This window comes from Schistocerca gregaria, chromosome 7 (genome assembly GCF_023897955.1).
Source record: "Schistocerca gregaria isolate iqSchGreg1 chromosome 7, iqSchGreg1.2, whole genome shotgun sequence".
NCBI lineage: Eukaryota > Metazoa > Arthropoda > Insecta > Orthoptera > Acrididae > Schistocerca > Schistocerca gregaria.
Genome location: NC_064926.1, coordinates 44,668,066 through 44,687,352, shown reverse-complemented (window position 1 = coordinate 44,687,352; position 19,287 = coordinate 44,668,066). Strand labels below are relative to the sequence as shown.

General features: G+C 45.6%; 1 protein-coding gene across 1 annotated transcript in view; it reads left to right on the top strand.

Annotated features, from left to right (window-relative positions):
• Window positions 1-17,983, top strand: part of LOC126281830 (cytochrome P450 4g1-like) — an 83,109-nt gene extending 65,126 nt beyond the window's left edge. Inside the window, exons 4-5 of the mRNA XM_049981064.1 lie at window positions 1,917-2,117; window positions 17,546-17,983. Coding sequence (XP_049837021.1) covers window positions 1,917-2,117; window positions 17,546-17,983 — 639 coding nt within the window. The remainder of the gene's footprint in view (window positions 1-1,916; window positions 2,118-17,545) is intronic.
• The last annotated feature ends 1,304 nt before the right edge of the window (window positions 17,984-19,287 follow it).

Sequence of the window (19,287 nt, the reverse complement as noted above, 5' to 3'; positions counted from 1 at the left end):
GGTTCATAGCGTTTTTGTTTTGTATGGTGGTATTCCGGTTGCTGTGGGTTTATTTATCGAATTTAATTTTTTATTTGTAGTTCACTGTTGCTGTTTGAGTTTACATATTGTCATTTTGTCATTTGGAGATAGTGAGTGGAATTGTGGACGCTAAGAGATGGAGTCCCAACTGCAGAAATCGGAACATTCGCGACATGTACTTCTGTTTGAGTTCAGTGCAGGGATGATAAAAGCGGAGGCAGCCAGAAACATGTATGCTGCATATGGGGATAATGTCATCGGACACAGCACGAGAGGAACATGGTTTTCTCGTTTTGTGATATTATTGACCCTCCACGTTGAGGAAGAACTTGAGGGTTTGATGAAGATTGTTTAAACGCATTAATCCACAATGACCCACGTCAGTGGAGTCGATAGCTGGCAGACGTGATGAATTTTGATTATTCCACTAGTGTGTGACATTTGCGTGCAGAGGGGGAGCCTCAAAACTGGAGTGTATGGATACCATGTTTTAAGCCAAAATCACCATGTGTGCATCTCTACTTGCTCGCGATCAATTTTCTTGTAAACAACAACGACCACCCCCGTCCCGCGCCCTTACTGGAGATGGTAGATCGTGTTTTTACACGAGGATAAGGCAGGAAGGGTTGAGCTCAAAGAAAGCAGCAACTCCCCATACAAAGACCTGTGCGCATCCACAAAAGATAATGTTAAGCATCTGGTGGAACAGCGACGGTGCAATGTACTAAGAGTTACTTCTCTGAGGTCATCACTGCTGACGTTTACTGTCAACAACTGGGACGTCTTGCAGCCGCAGTCCGAGAACAACGACCAGGAAGGTTGCGTGAAGTGACGCTACTACACCACAACGTGTCCCCCCCCCCCCCAAATAGTGCTAGGCTGACAAAAACCACTATACAGGGGTTGGGGTGTCATTCCGCAGCCACCATATTCATCTGAACTTGTGGCATCAGAATTTCACATTTCGTTGCGCTCTGTCGAACATAGTTTGCAAATAAACCATGAACATGTGATTTATTGTGATTCTTCGGTTTCTCCCGACATATTTGTTGCTATAACAGTCCGCAGGCGCCGCCCGGCGTGGCCGAGCGGTTCTAGGCGCTTCAGTTTGGAACCGAACGACCGCTACGGTCGCTGGTTCGAATACTGCCTCGGGAATGGACGCGTGTGATGTCCTTAGGTTAGTAAGGTTTAAGTAGTTCTAAGTTCTCATGACCTCGGATGTTAAGTCCCATAGCGCTCAGAGCCATTTAGTCCGCAGGTGTACACCGTCAAAGTCGTTGTCGAGAACACCACGAGTTAAGTCTACTAACGTATTCCAGATAGTGAGCGGTCACAGAGGACTGTTCGATGGAGCACTAACGTAGCAGGAACTTGGAACAGACTTCCAATACTGGGACAGAGGCCACAGAAGTTCGCACCAGGGACGATCTCATCAGTCGAGATCGCGCCTATAATCTTGGGAAGGTTTGGGAAGCAGCACTGAGTTTAATTAAAGAGACTCTCGGCAACCAAATCCATCTGGCGACCAGGGCGGACAGAGAAATTCCATCACTGCTGCCGACGCGCGGCTGCGGTCGCGGACCGCGGATGGAGCTGTCTGCGGGGCAGGGGATACTGGTCCGCCGCGCGCCCTCAGGAGCTGAGCGGTCGCCATCGCACCTGGCGACAGCGAAGTGTCTGAGCGCCGAAGTATTGTGCCCGTTGGACGCCATGAACTGGCACTACACTCGTGGACTGCTCGATCATATCATTTTGCAATTCTCGTCTGTTCTTGCATGGGTAGGTTTCAGCTAATGGTGTGTTCTGGATTCCCCACGCTCACGAACATTCCTTGATGTGGTCCTACAGAATGAAAAGTGCATGCAAGCTAATCTAACTGAAATACCTTACAGCTCATGAATCTTCTGATAGCCGGCACGGAGACGACGGCCGTGGCCGTCAGCTACACCCTGGCTCTGCTGGCCCTCCACCCTGAGTGGCAGGATGCAGCCCACCAGGAGCTGAAGGACGTCTTTGGCGAGGGTGACGACTACCTGCGGGCACCCGGCCTTGCAGACCTAGGCAGACTCAGGGTGCTGGAGAGCATCATCAAGGTGAGCCGCTGTCCACGGGCTGTCTGTGCGGTCGCAAGGCATGCTACTTTACCATATGTGTACCGACATAGTAGGACCCCCTATTCTACACTTACTGGCGCTTGGAACACCGACCGGTACAATAGAACTAATATATGTTTCAGTCTACAATCGCAATCTTTTATTCTGCCAACTGGCTACCAGTTTCGATAAAATGTGCCATCCTCAGGCCAACCCCCAGCACAGAGTCATCCTGCTCACTTTCAAAGTAGATGCATCAAATACTGAATACACTGACGTGACAAAATCCATGAGATATCGATATGCACACAAACAGATTGCGGTAGTATCACGCACACACGACGGAAAATAACTGAACACATAATGGTAGTTGGAGTTAGACACACTGTACATTTCATTTCAGAAATCTTTAGAGAATTCAATACCCGAGATCCACAGTGTCAAGTGTGTCCTGACAATACCAAATTTAAGGCACTAACTCTCACCACAGACAAAGCAGTGCACAACAGTCTTCACTTAACGACCGAGAGCGGCAACGTTTGCGTAGAAGCATCAGTGCTAATAGACAAGCAACGCTGTACGACAGTCTGACGAAACTTGGCGTTAATGGGTTGTGGTAGCAGACTACCGACGACATTGCTTTTACTGGCAGCACGCCATTGCCTGCAGTTCCTCTCCTGGGCTCGTGACTGTATCAGTTGGATCCCAGACCATAGGAAAACAGTGGCCTTGTTAGGTGAGTCCCGACTTCAGTTGGTAACAACTGATGCTACCCTTCGAGTGCAGCACAGGTCCCATGAAGTAAGGGACCCAAGTCTTCAACACGGCACTGTGCAAGATGGTGGTGCCTCCTTGACGGTGTTGGCTCTTAACATCTAATCGACTGACTCCACTGGTCCAACTGAATCGATAATTGACTGGAAATGGTTATGATTGGCTACCTGTTCCCAAACAATGATGTAATTTATATGCACGACAATGCGCCATTTCACCAGATCACTACTCTTCGCGATTGGTTTGGAGAACATTCTGCACAGTTCAGGTGGATGATTTGGTCACCAAGATCGCCTGACATGAATCCCATCATACATTTATGGGACGTAACCGAAAGATCAGTTCAGGCACAAACTCCTGCACTGGCAACACCTCCAGAATTGTGGACGTCTACAGGGGCAGCAGGGCTCAGTATCTCTGCAGGGGACTTCCAACAACCTGTTGAATTCGTGTCAGAAGTCGAGCCTCAGCACTACACTGAGCAAAAGGCACTCTGGCACCACACTAGCAGATAACCTATGACTTTTGTTCACTTGGAGAGTGATTGTGACGACTGCGTGCCAGGGGATGGCCGGAGCAGGTACTCTGTAAAGAAACCAGTTGCCAGAGTCCAAAATAAGAACTGCTACTATAGACTGAAATCCCTGGACTATCAGGACAGAGCAGGTGAGGTTACATTTGTGGAAAGGGAGTACAAAAAAGTTGCTGTCAGTTACACTCAACATATAAATTATATTACTCAAAATACAATAACATAAGCAAGAATTAAAAAGTCTCGAGGTTTTAACGAAAGAGCTCCTTGATTTGATTTAATCAGGGCCCAAGGCGTAAGCAAGGAATTGAGGTACAGAAGTCTGGAAGTTTCACTTCTTTCAATAAAATCTTTTTTTTACTTGAAGAAAAAAGAGGCTGAAGGCCACACAATAGCAAGAACAGTGTTACAGCTTAAGGCCAAAACTAAGATTTTCAACGTTAATTCAAGCCGAAAACTCGGCTGAAGGCCGCATATCCACAAAACAACTTAACTGTTTAGCAAGAAGAGCTTTCAATTTAAAAAGGCTGAGGGCCTTAGGTCAAAATATTTCATATAACACTCGGCTGAAGGCCTCATACTAAAGAATAACAATGTTATGGCTTAAGGGCAAGACCAAGATATTGATATTTAGCTTCAGAGAGATTAAAACTCGGCTGAACCCCGATCACACCCAGCAGAAAACAATTTCACGGCTTAAGGCCTAAAAGAACAGCCTTGCAATTTAAATAAGCTAAAACTCGGCTGAAGGCCACAAAGTACCTAAAAATAAAAGTAAATCACTATGTAAAACGGAAGGAGCGGCGAACAGAAGGTTGCAAGGGTCGGCCTGGGAAGTAACACTAACGCACTCTTACGTGAGGCAAAAAAATGGTTCAAATGGCTCTGAGCACTATGGGACTTAACATCTATGGTCATCAGTCCGCTAGAACTTAGAACTACTTAAACCTACCTAACCTAAGGACATCACACAACACCCAGCCATCACGAGGCAGAGAAAATCCCTGACCCCGCCGGGAATCGCACCCGGGAACCCGGGCGTGGGAAGCGAGAACGCTACCGCACGACCACGAGATGCGGGCTACGTGAGGCAGGCAGCCCCACCGACAAGCTCTTAATGGGAACACAAATCAACGAAAGGACGGTTCACGGTCGACTGACAATCTGACCGATTTCAAATGGTCAGATCCACCCGCGCTTATAATGGAAAATATGGCCGATGAAGAGTTAATCTGGTTCTCACAAAGATCAAGGCATCAAACATCACTCAAGACGTGTTTAAAAGAACCCAAAAACACAAGTCACAACTGTCAAGTCAGTAGCAGGGGCTGAAACTCCTAGTCAAGAAAACACACGACTTGTTATCATACATGTCATGGACTGAGAAAACAACACTCCAGAAATAACGAACAAATCTTAACAGTCAAGTTTTAAGAATGGGTAACTAATAACTCAGCTTGAGGATCCTGCTTCGGAAGAAAGCGAAAAGTCACTCACACAGCTAGCGCCTCCAGATGCAGCAGCATGTGCTCGCTGCCAAAAGCGCCGGCCTGGCTTCGCGCTGTGGAGACTGCGTCAAGTCGAGGCTCCCCCGGCTGACCGCTGACCGGGCAGTGCCAGGCGAGGCTCGCCCTGCTGACCGCTGACCGGGCAGTGCCAGGCGAGGCTCGCCCTGCTGACTGCTGACCGGGCAGTACCAGGCGAGACTCGCCCTGCTGACTGCTGACAGGACAGCACGAGTCGAGGCTGTGTACTCAGCTGCGCCGTGCAGGCTTGGTACACGCCTCTGGTCGCCGGTGCACGTTACCGGGCAGTGCCACGGGTGATGGGTCGGATATTACCCTATTCTCGGAGCATATAGAGACGGTGCTCTGCAGCGCGATGTCGTGGTGTGGGTGAAAACAGGAACATTTTGCGCGCAAGCTTCACAATCAGCGATGCTTCGCAGCACGCTCGCAAATGAGCGCACAAGCGAACTGACTAACCTAGCATCGAGTGTACGCCATGTTTCTCCCAGACAAGAATTATCCAAACAAAGGCAGCGACGTTAGGCAGCATCCAGTACACGAGATTTCGCACGGGACTGAGTCGCCACTCGGAATGTGCCACACAGGGTCACTACAATGTTCGATTGACTTTTATACCAAACGAGTTTTGTGCAGGTTTTGTTTATTTCGGTATCTCTGAACAATAAGTGCACTTTAAGCTGTAACTTAGATAAGCGGTACTAGTAATGTCTGTTTTGTATTGTTATAGAACCTACATTTTTAATAAATTTCATGTATGGTACCAATGCACAGCACAAAGATCGAACTACGCTCGTCTACTAACTTACAATTTATTTCTGTAGTGCCAATAAGAAAGCAGTGTGTAATTTAGTAAGTAATAGAAGCAGTTTATATGTGGAAATACACACATCAATAAAAGTTTCGCATCACCCCAGTTCCCAGAACTCCTGAAGATAGATGTTGACTGTGGATATTGTATCACAGTCACAGTCCCTTTGACTGTTCAGAGATGTCACTAAACCCGCCCAAAGATGTAAACAACCATGCATGAGCAGTGCTTATTAGACGGAGGGGTCCGACAGCCGATCAGTTCCAGTCATTCCACCAGGAAGGAGGTACACGGCTCGTGTTGTCTGTAGTTCAACCATGCCTAGACCGTAAATAACGCAGTTCGATCACGTCCGTATTGTTACTTCGTGCCAGGAAGGCCTCTCAACAAGAGAAGTGTCCAGGCGTCTCGGTGTGAACCAGAGCGATGTTGTTCGGATATGGAGATACAGAGAGACAGGAACTGTCGATGACATGCCTCGCTCAGGCCGCCCAATGGCTACTACTGCAGTGGATGACTGCTACCTATGGATTATGGCTCGGAGGAACCCTGACAGCAACACCCCCATGTTGAATATTGCTTTTTGTGAAGCCACAGGACGTCGTGTTACAACTCAAACAGTGTGCAATAAACTGCATGATGTGCAACATCACTCCTGACGCCCATGGCGATATCCATCTTTGCAAGCACAACACCATGCAGCGCGGTGCAGATGGGCCCAACAGCATGCCAAATGGACCACTCAGGATAGGCATCACTTTCTCTGCTGGCCGCGGTGGTCTGGCGGTTCTAGGCGCTCAGTCCGGAACCGCGCGACTGCTACGGTCGCAGGTTCGAATCCTGCCTCGGGCATGGATGTGTGTGATGTCCTTAGGTTAGTTAGGTTTAAGTAGTTCTACGTTCTAGGGGACTGATGACCTCAGATGTTAAGTCCCATAGTGCTCAGAGCCATTTGAACCATCACTTTCTCTTCACCGTGGAGTGTCGTATATGCCTTCAACCTGACAATCGTCGGAGACTTGTTTGGAGGCAACCTGGTCAGGCTGAACGCCTTAGACACACTGTCCAGTGTCCAGCGGGTGCAGCAAGGTGAAAGTTCCTTGATGTTTAGGCGTGCCATTATGTGGGGCCGACGTACGCCGCTGGTAGTCATGAAAGGTGCCGTAACGGCTGTGCGATACGTGAATGCCATTCTCCGACCAATAGTGCAAACATATTGGCAGCATACTGGCGAGGCGTTCGTCTTCATGGACGACAATTCGCGCCCCCTTCAGGAAAGCCCACAATGCAAAAAATTTGACGTCATAGTACTGGCAGATGTAGTAGAAGACATAGGCACAACAAAACGAAAGTTGCTGTACGCATCAATAACTATCAACCAGCGGTTGTCACAGAAAGGACCCGCGAAATCAATATGAACGCGCTGCCAGGGCGCAGTAGGAGTCGGCCATACAAAGAAGCGCTGGCGGGGAGCACATTGATGCTCCGCGCAAGAGCGACAATTAGCAAGCAAATTCTTAATTTGTTTATCAATGCTGCTGAGTTCGCAACGGTTGTATACAGACAAGTTGTGACGTTGCGCAAAGTAACGTCGAACAAGTGGATCACGAAACTACGTCGGAGATGGAGGCCATTGAGCACGAATATACTGCAAAGGAATCTGCAAAGAAGCAACGGCGACTGTCGCTGAAGCTATGCGACGAAAATCCACCGGCAAACCATCAGCTAATTGCTCATCTTTCCAATCAGTGAACAAACAGGACAGTTCGGAAGAATCAACCACTTCGTCAGGACCGACAGGTAGACGAGACAAAGCATCAGCATTGCCATGCCGGGCCGTAGGCCGAAGCAAGATTTCACAATTGCAGTTAGACAAAAGAAAGACCAACATTGAAACTTTTGTGCCGTACGGGCTGGAACTGGCTTTGACGGGTAGAACAACGACGTCAAAGGGCTGTGGTCGGTGACCAATTAGAACTTGCGACCGTACAAAAAATCATGAAACTTTGTCATTCCATAGGCAGTAGCTAACGCTTCTTTCTCTATTTGCGAATAGTTTTGCTGGGTAGAATTGAGCAACTTAGACGCAAAAGCTATCGGGCGATCGACAGAATTGATGCGGTGCGAGAGAACCGCTCCGATGCCGTGAGAAGATGCATCGACAGCCAAAACAACTGGTTTGGAGGGATCAATAGGAATAAGACAACGATCACTCAATGAAGCAGACTTGAGCTTGTGGAAAGCAGCGTCACATTTTGAAGACCAAACAAAAGGAATGTTTTTACGCCGAAGGCGCTGCAAACGCGGTGCAGTCTGTGCTGCATTTGGTATAAATCGAATATAATATGAAATTTTGCCCAACACAGACTGAAGTTCTTTCAAGTTCCTGGGTGCTGGCAAGTCTCTAATCGCACTGAGATGTGGCGGTGAGGGGTGGATACCCTATCCGTTAATCATACGTCCTAAATACTGAATCTCAGTTTGAAAAAATTTGCACTTGTCTCTGTTACACTTTAGCCCTGCCTACAAAAGTACAGTAAACAAGGCACGCAAATTCTGCAAATGTTCGTCAGGGGTGCGACCTGATACAACTATATCGTCCAGATAATTGGCACAACCAGGGACAGTGGCACACAACTGCAGCAAATAAGACTGATAAATAGCCGGAGCCGAAGCACAACAGAACGGAACTCGGCGAATCGTGAACAAGCCAAGGTGGGTGTGGATCAAAAAATAGCACTGCGACTGTTCGTCTAGCGAAAACTGAAAGTATGCGTCCCGCAAGTCAATTGTGGGAAAGAATTTTCCCGCACCAAGCTTATCAAAAATGTCTTCAGGGTGCGGTAAGGGAAATGTAGCTACCACTGTCTGGGGATTTACTGTAGACTTAAAGTCAGCACAAATGCGGAGACGACCATTTGTTTTTTTCAGACACACTATAGGCGAAGTCCATGGCGAAGGAGAAACAGGGTCAATCACACCACTGTCTTGCAAATGCTTAAGTTCAGCGGCCATGGCGTCGCTCAGTGTGTGAGGTATCGGGCGTGCGCGCCGGAAAATAGGCACGGCATTGTCTTTAACTGTAACATTACTCTGTGGCACAAGCAAGGTCATCAGAAAAGAGTTCAGCAAAATCATAACATAGTGCGGCAACATTGCCTGCATGATCACTGGTGTCGATGCAAAGTACATTGTCCTGAGTTACAAGTCCAAAAAGTGCAAATGCGTCCATGCCAAAAATGTTCGTAGCATCACTAGAGCGGAGCACATGGAAAGACACTGCACGGGTTGTTGCACCATATGTTGCTTGCAAACTACACACGCTGAGCACTGGACTTCCTGTCCAGTAAAAGCAGTCAGCGTGTAATGCGAAGGCGGAGCGGGGGCGAACCAAGCAAGTCAAACGTTGGTTTGTTCAGTGAAGGAACTGACGCACCAGTGTCCAGCTGCATTCGAACAGAATGTCCACGAATGTTCAAAGGCACAAAAAGTTTCCTCGCATGGCGCTGCATGCAAGAGGAAGTGTCTCGCAAGACTGGATTCACACGAGGAACTGTTGACGCACGTGAAGCAGAAGGCTTTGAATAAAAGGCCTTGACGTCCACAGGCTGATGTGAATCGTGATTGCCGGCCGAAGTGGCCGAGCGGTTCTGGCGCTACAGTCTGGAGCCGCGCGACCGCTACGGTCGCAGGTTCGAATCCTGCCTCGGGCATGGATGTGTGTGATGTCCTTAGGTTAGTTAGGTTTAAGTAGTTCTAAGTTCTAGGGGACTGATGACCTCAGATGTTGAGTCCCATAGTGCTCAGAGCCATTTGAACCATTTTTTTTTTTTTTTTTTTTTGAATCGTGACCACGGCGGTTTCTGTTGCGGTGACGCCCACGCATGTCACGCGAACGGGAGACAGGTTATGAATTAGAGTTTCTCTTCCTACACACAGCTTACACATGTCCTTTCTTACTACAAAAGTAACACTGTCCTTGACGGGATGGGCAACTGTCCCGTGGGTGGGCACGAAAGCAGTTCGGACATGATTTCAGTTTCTGAGTGGGTGCCTGGTTGAAAACTCGTTTACTGGCGCGCGAGCGGTACGTGTTGTGCCTTGCAGACATACTCACACCCAGGATGACGTCGAACGCGAAAGTTGCCATGTCGAATGTATCTCGTCTGTCTAGCAAGTCCACTACTTCCTGAAAAGACGGGTTTTTAAATTTGAGGATTTGCTTGCGGATGTAGTGGTCTGCCAAATTCTGCTCAATAGCGTCTCTGATCATTATATCTGCATATGAGCGTCCACATGAGCAATTAAAGTCACAATCAGAAGTTAGTTTCTGAAGGTCCGCTAACCGTGATTTATGTGAGTGACTAGGACCACGACGAAGACGAAAGAATTTGTAGCGTGCAGTTACCACTTTTACACTGTCATGGAAGTGGGAGTTCAAAGCATGAATCACTTTATCGCAAGTTTTAGTTTCTGGGCGGCTGGTGGGAAACAATTTTACGAGCACACAATTTTAAAAAAACCCGCGCTGGCAGTGAAAAAGGCAAGCCGCGCTGTACCTGGTATGTTGTTTGCTGCGAAGTGTGCCTCGAGCTGGGCAATGTATTCTGACCAGCGTTCAATGTCAGGATTGAAGGCACGAAATGGCGGCGCCAGAGGCGTCGTAGGCGGTGGTACAGGCGGAGACGCCGGAGGTGTCGAAGTAGCTGCGGTTTGTCGTGTGACCAGGACACTGACGGCAGCAAGCGGTTGCATCATTTGCTGAGCCTAAAAACGTACAAGATCGGACAGCGACGCGTGTTCCTGTGGCGAAGCCATGGTTGATACAAATGAAAGTCTTAGAGTGAAGGGCGGAAACACTAGCAGACGTAGTCACACTGGGCTAGCAGGAAGAGAAAACAGCACCGGGCAAATAAACAGATAAGAGGAGAGGGAAAAAAATTCAGTACCTGCTCGTCGCCAGTTCTTTTATCCCGCCTGGAAGGCGGCGCGATGGTCTGCTCCTGTAAACTGAAGGGTAGGCCGAATGTAGGAAGCGAGTAGGAGCAGGTGAGGTAAAGATCTCGGTACTGCTTTTAACGTAAAAGTATATTTAACAGAGGATAATAGTCAATGATATACGTAACTTTTTGTAAAGATGAGCCCGTAGGTGCGAAGCCGGATGTATCAAAGCTAACAGTTCTAGTAGTAGGACAAACTATCATTCATGGCCAGCTAGCCCCCAATGAAGTAGAAGCTAAGTTTCTTGGCCGTCTGCTCTTCATCAGATGGGCAGACTCTGGAGCGGAGCTCGTAGAGCTGCACAGCTAGAGGGCGCTGTCGTTGTGTCGGTGTTGTAGTTCCAACCTACTAACTTGCACCTACGCCGTGGCATCGTAGCTATCGATACCACAGTAACAGCAGTTGCAAGAGGGCTTCCGTAAGATGCAGCCTCTAAGAACTAAGGCAACCTAGAAGCAATTGTGTCATTCATGTTTAGCCCATTAGTGCCTAGATTTCTCCAAAATGGTCAGTGCTCAAACACACACACACACACACACACACACACACAAACAAACACACACACACAGGTATGCATTTTACACCAACAAGTCACCTTTCGGTCGCATTACTTCTCTTTGCCTCAGCTGACAACTTCTTACAAGAGGACCTCCCCATCGCACCTCCCTCAGATTTAGTTATACGTTGGAACAGTGGATAGGCCTTGAAAAACTGAACCCAGACCACTCGAGAAAACAGGAAGAAGTTGTGTGGAACTATGAAAAAATAAGCAAAATATACAAACAGAGTAGTCCATGTGCAAGATAGGCAACATCAAGGTTAATATGAGCTCAGGAGCACCGTGGTCCCGTGGTTAGCGTGAGCAGCTGCGGAATGAAAGGTCTTTGGTTCAAGTCTTCCCTCAAGTGAAGAGTTTAATTTTTTATTTTCAGACAATCGTTCGATCCCTTAAGGAACTTTCCGATTCCTTACAGTTCGGAAAATATTCATTGACCTTGTTACTGAAGTCGCGAGCTATATTTGCTGGATTCATATTGTCCACGGAATAAATCTCACGTATTTAATGCGCTCTCGTCCAAAGTAGCGAACAGTCAACTGGCAGCCAGGGAGCCTCATTAGCAGGAATACTCTCTCTTCTGTGCGCTGTAGTCGACTGACGTCGTGTGTTTCGATGTTTGTTTAGGTGTAGCGTCCCCATACTACGGCGCAGTTACCTCGCATCGGACGGACCGACGGACAGATAATAACTGTCTGAAAATAAAAAATTAAACTTTTCACTGGAGGGAAGACTTGAACCAAGGACCTCTCGTTCCACAATTGCTCACGCTAACCACGGGACCACGGCGATCCTGAGCTCGCGTCCTCCTTCATATTGCCTATCTTGCGCCTGGACTACTCAGTTAGTATATTTTGCTTATTTTTTTCATGGATCCACACAACTTCTTTTGTTTTCTCGATTGATCTGTGTTCAGTTTTTCAAGGCCTATCCACTGTGCCAACTTATAACTAAATCTGACGGGGGCGCGATGGAGAGGTTCCCTTGTTAGCAGCAAGGTGGTGGTAAATAACATTGTGACTCTTGGGTAAACATTGCGTTTTATATTTTGATGACGTATTTTTGAAGATATTTTAAGCAGTATTAGAACACTGTGAAACTAGCCAAGTACTATAGACATCCCTCACTGATTGTTATTTACTCTTTTAATTTATAGGAGTGGGTCAAAAACAAAGAGGTATGAGTACACTTATTCCAGTATAGACAAAGCTTCAGTTAAAGTTCACAAGGTTTCGGAATTCTAATGAGATTTCCAAATGGAAATTCAATGTTTTTGCATATTAGACACAAAAATAGTTTATAGCATTTTCCTGTTGCCTGTTGGAATAACATGTTAACATAAACGATCAGTTTTGTATCACAAATCGTGGAAGTTTATATGCACTTTTATCCCTTTGCTTACAGAATATTGCCATTTAAGAAAAATCTGATTTACATTTTCTCTATAATGCTTTATCATAGGTTGTTATCATTTCAGTTACCATATAATTGCTATTTAGAGCTATAACAAAACATTTAGGTAATGCTACATCAATACCATGCCTTTTATGGCTACTATAGAGAAACAAAATAACGAAGAGTACTGTTTACTACATTATCCCATTATTGAAAATATTCCGCATCTTTTGCGTCACTTTCCTCTTTCACGTATGATAAATACGTTATTTTGATAACATGCTGCATCAAAAATCAGTATAAGACTACATCAATATAACTGTTTCGTGACACATTACAAATAGTTTTCTTCTTGATCACTGGTGAGCAGCAAAGAGTGGGATTTCACTTGTATTCCTTTGCCAGAACAATTTTAGACGTCTTACCATGCTCTGGATGCACTTATCTCATTTTTATGGGAAAAGTCACTTTTACCTTTTTGTTTCCGATATCCTGATATGTTCACGGTGATCGTTTCTTAGGAACCATCTTTACAAAAAAATTATTGTATATTCTGTATGATAATTTCTTATCATTATTTGTTCTTTGTGCATCATGACTTTCAAATCGTAAATCAAAATTTTAAAAGGGCACTCCCAAACAAACACCAGCCGATTTTCTTGTGGAAGCAAGCGAAACACCATCTCTTAGACCAAGAGTATCAACATTACCCAATAACGTGATATACATTTCAAAGAAGTTTGAACTCATTTAAGATAAGACAGAATGCTAAACCTCTATCCATTATTCAGGTATTTCAAAACGAATGACCTGGTTTCAAAACTCCACATTTATTGATAATATCATAATAAAACACTGGATGAATTTCAAAATATTCACAAAATCTTAAATTTTTACCTACGCTATAGCAAACGCTCTTTGTGTCCACCAGCAGCAGCACAAACAACATCTAGAGGTGACCCTGGGCCACTGTCCTGTATTATTGGTCATTGCCGAACATGACTCCATGAGATTTCCGTGTGGGGATATCTGAATGAAAGTGTGATCATCTCCCATTTACTTCTAAAATCATTAGGTGGAGTGGCAATATAGCGACTATTCACTTCGATGTGTAGAGTGTATGAGTCTAGCAGTATATCGTCTGACTTTCCGAAAAATATCATCCACACAATTCCGAAGACGGCATGAGCTGACAAATGCGAGAATTATCGCACAATCAGCTTAACAGGTCATGCATCCAAGTTGCTGGCAAGGTTAATATACAGAAGAACGGAGAAGAAAATTGAGGATGTCTCAGTTGAGGATCAGTTTGGCTTTGGGAAAGTTAAAGGCACCAGAGGGGCAATTCTGACGTTGCCATTGATAATGGAAGCAAAACTAAAGAAAAATCAAGACACGTTCATAGGATTTGTCGACCTGGAAAAGCTCTCACCAATGTAAAATTGTGGAAGATGTTCGAATTTCTGAAAAAAATAGCGGTACGCTATAGGGAGAGACGGGTAATATACAATGTTACAAGAGCCAAGATGTAATAATAAGAGTAGACGACGAAATACTCGAATAAAAAAGGTTGTAAAACAGGGCTGTAGTCTTTCCCCCCTTCTGTTCAATCTGTACATCGAAGAAGCAATGATGGAAATAACAGAAACGTCCAGGAGTGGAATTAAAAATTCAAGGTGAAAGGACGTCAGTGATACGATTCGCTGATGACATTGCTATCCTGAGTGAAAGTGAAGAAGAATTACATGATCTGCTGAGTGGTATGGACAGTCTAATGGGTACAGAATACGGACTGAGAGTAAATCGAAGAAAGACAAAAGTAATGAGAACTAGCAGGAATGACAATAGCGGGAAACTTAACATTAGGATTGATGGTCACGAAGTAGACGAAGATAAGGAATTCTGTTACCTAGGCAGCAAAATAACCAGTGACGGACGGAACAAGGCGGACATCAAAAGCAGACTAGCAATGGCAAAAAGGCCAACATAAATCTACTAGTATCAAACGTAGGCCTAATTTGAGGAAGAAATTTCTGAGAATGTACGGTTGGAGCTCAGCACTGTATGGTAGTGAGCATGGGCTGTGGGGATACAGGATCAGGAGAGAATCGAAGCATTTTAGATGTGGTGCTATAGACGAATGTTGGAAATTAGGTGGACTGGTAAGGTAAGAAATAAGGAGGTTCTGCATAGTATCGTAGAGGAAAAGAATATGAAGAAAACATTGACAAGGAGAAGGAACAGGTTGATAGGACATCTGTTAAGACATCAGGGACTGACTTCCATGGTACTAGAAGGAGCTGTAGAGGGCAAAAACTGCAGAGGAAGACAGAGATTGGAATACATGCAGCAGATAACTGAGTACGTAGGTCGCAAGTGCTACTGAGACGAAGAGGTTGTCACAGGAGATAACTTTGTGGCAGGCCGCATCAAACCATTCAGAAGACAGTTGACTAAAAAAAATTTTTTAAAAAAGAGAGAGAGAAAGAGAGAGAGAGAAAGCTTTTCAGAAAGCAGAGAATTTAACTCTCGCCTAGATGTTGTTCATGCTACTGCTAATGCACACATACATCATTTGTAATGATGTAGCTAAGACTTTAAGCTTTTGTGTGTATTTTACAATTCACCCCATGTACTATATTTTTATCGATAAATATGGAGTATTGAAATAATGTAATTTTTCCTGAAACGCCCTGTACTTGCAGCAACTATATTTGCGCTCAGACACGAATATTGGTCACAATAGGAATTTGATAATGACAAATAGTGCTCACTGCTGAGAGGAATATGTGCAACACAAATGCGGCAGAGAGTTGGTTGTGCATTGTCATGCAATCTAGATCAGATTAAGACACATTATTTCAGAAAATTTCTCACGTAGGTAACTGTGACTCAGTTAATGAGATTCGAGTGATGTAAATATACTAATTTATCACAGGTTTTCCGCGTACTGACTCTTCAGGAACAATATTGATCATATTCGTCATTTGTGTGACTTTGGTTTCAGGATCTGCCATACTTTGTGCGAAATTTCATAAATGCGTTTTTTATTTTTATTTAAAATGTCGTCAGTGGCAGATGTTTCCACATTTTTTTGATGTTTATTAATGGGACATAAAGTCTGAATACGTGTTTAACAAGAATTTCCCTCTTTGGCACTGAAGCTGTAAATAAAAGACAAAAGGAGACAGGCAACCACACAGACACAGCAACAGCGAAACACACTAGTGTGGCACAGAATTGTTCTAGGAAGGCAACTGATTTGGATGGCGAACAATAGCTCTGGGGCTGAAGGGAGCAGGGTGCGAGGGGAAGGACGGTCCACCTTCCCCCCCCCCCACGCCCCCCCCCCCCCCCCATCGCAATGCATCACTCACAGGCATTTGTCTCAGCTACTGCTATAGTAAGCTTTTGCCCAGCAGTCGGCAACGGCATTGGGCATTTATGCTCACAGAACATCGTCGTAATTGCGCGACGTAATTTAGCGACTGAGTATATACTCGTATTTAACACACCTATGGTAAAAGACTTGTATTACATCCAGAACTAAGGAATTTGTTTACCTGTCCATCTGGTGGTGGAAACACGGTGTAAAACTTGAGATCCTACACAGACGGGAAAAAATTGTTGCTCAAAGAAGGAGTTGTGCGACATAAACCAAAGTTGGTAGGCGTGTTTCTCCATCTGAAAGATGACGTCTATTAAAATTTTGCTCCAGTCGCATAAGTGTGGCACCAGTACCACCACTATGAGGCTGCAAATCGGGTTAACACTAAATACACACTGTAACGGTCGTGAGAGTTAATCAACGTTAAGATTAGACGTAGTGAGATGATGGTGGTGAAGAATGCCTTTCAGGCGACAAAGATGACATTGTCAACAGCTCACTGACTTTGAACGAGGTCGAGTAATAGGGCTTTAAGAAGCTCGGTGTTTCTTTGCAATATTGCTTAAAGGTTTGGCAGGAATGTAGGCACTGTACATGATTACTAGGAAGGGTGGGCAAAAGAATGTACGGTCACAAGAAGTCTGGGCTCCAGATAGCCATGTGGCACTACTGGGAGGAAAGACCATTGTGTTTGGCGTGTGGTTCTGGCATATCACACTGCATCTGCAACAGCAATTTGAGCAGCAGTTGGCTGTGTGTTGGTTAGAAGGAGCGTGCAACCAACCTGTCAGCATGCAAGACACGCTGGACCTATACTTGGATAAGTTCGTTATGGTACGACGGCAGGAGCACTCTCAACGTTATACCACACACCCTGACTCCAAATATGAGCGTCAGTCTGATAGTACGACCTGTTGTGTCGCCATTCATGAACAGCTTTCCAAGGCGTGTTTTCCAAAGGGATAATACTCGCCCTCATATCGAATAGTCTCCAGGCTATCGACAGGTTGCCTTGGTCTGCTCATTTACGAGTTGTGTCTGCAATCGAGCACGTATGTGACATCATCTTGCAAAATCTTCATCGATCCACAACCAGCGTTAATCGTTCCTGCATTGACCGACCAAATACGTCAGGCATGAAGCCTCATCCAAAAAATTAAAATTTGTCACCTCCACATACAATACTAGCATATTTGCATACTTGCATTCAATACTCTGTGCTTTCCATCAGGCTACAGACCATTAAGTCTATTATTAATACATCGGCATTTCACATTTGCAATCGCTCATCTCGCGCTTACATTATCCTGTGGTCTTGCAATGTTAATCACTTAAACATATTCCGTACACAAATGTATTCTCGACCTTTGATTACTCTATATTAATTATTTTTTTGAGCTACGATCGATCAGTGTATCTTCAGTCTCTTCTGGTGTGACCTACAGGAGACACTGAGACTGTTCCCAACGGTCCCAATACTTCCTCGGATGGTCACAGAAGACCTCTGGCTGTCTGGAGGGTCCGGACGGAAGGTTTTCGTCCCTGAGGGTACCCTGCTTCTTGTGATGCCCTTCCTCACACACCGCCTGCCGCAGTTCTTCCAGGACCCACAGCAGTTCGACCCTTCGCGCTTCTTGGAGGACCGCGTCAACAAGGATCATGCATGCAGCTACCTGCCATTTGGGTTGGGCGCGCGCAGCTGTGTGGGTTCCCAATACAGTCGCCTGCAGCTCAAAGTCTTCCTGGCAGACGTACTGCGGCGCTTCCGCTTCCTGCCATGTAGCCAGCGGGAGGACCTGGATGACAGTGCGCTCGCCTTCAGCCTAAATCCTGTCAAGCCAATCAGAGTCTCATGCATTCCTGTGGATGGCCGTAACACATAGGACCACCCTTAACATTGGTGATCGTCATATTGGCCAATGTCCTGAGATGGTTTTCATTCCTGGTCCTGACAATGTCAATACAGTTTCTGTCAGTGACACTGTCAAATGTAGCACAGTCTCCTGCAAGCGTCTGCATGTTCGAGCACACTGGGCCACCCTCCTAACGGCTGAAAATTAATATATTCCAGGCCATTATCCTGAGACACTTCACCTTTCTGCTTCTCAGTCACTGGGATGACTCAATGGACAATGTGCTCTCCATCAGGCTACAGATCACTAAGTCTAAACAGCTTGATATCTTTCACACTATAGTACATCTGTCTACAAATGCTTCTAAACCTCCTAAATGTGCATACATACCTACTACTATCACCATAGCCATCCACCTCCAGAAAGTGAACTTATAATAACATTAAAATCAAAATGACACACTCTGAATACATTGGGACCTCTAATAAATTGTTGTTCATTGGGTATTTCAGTAACTTTAGTTATAACTGTTCCCAAGACCCTGTATACTGTGAAGTATGATCGATGACAATTTTATCTGCTTGGCTTTGCAGATGTCTGCTAACTTGCGAAAATTTTGATTTTTATATTTTTGTAAGTTGAATTTTTGGAGGTAGTACTTAGATGGCTGTAGAGATAGTCGCTGGCAGCCTGTAAAAATCTTTTCGGAGATGTAATGTTGTATTGTCGCCAATAAAGAGATATTTAATGGAAAGGATTCCACTGACCTGACCAAAAGTCAAGGGCCTCTGCTTGATTGTAGGACATATGGCCACACACCACAGTCCTAGATCTGGAGGTCTTCCTCAACATTTTTCTTCGCTGCTTCCGCTTTTCCTCCAAATTGCTGCTGTGAGAACCTATCAGCTACACACCATCCAGATTTTTAGGCCTCCTACGTGCATCTGCAGGGTTCCAGCATAGAGAACCATTCGCTGTAACACTGAAGGTCTTTTTGGTAAATATTCCACAGTGGTTCTGATCTCTCCTGCGTGCCTCTGCAGAGGTCCAGCAGCTAAGGACTACCCATCGCACTGCTGCAGCTGAAGGACTTTCTAGGCAATATACTGAGGTGATTTTTCTTGCTGCTGCACACTTCCTGAGAGAACCTTGAGGACAACGACCTCGCCACCTACACACCATTCAGCTGATCAGTCGCCTGCATGCCTCTGCAGGATCACAGCACTGCTGATGATGTATATCCTCCTGGCCAACATCCTGAGGTCGCTCGGAGTACCTGGAGGACAGTCCATTGTCCAACACCCTTTTTTTTTTGGTCATCAGTCTACTGACTG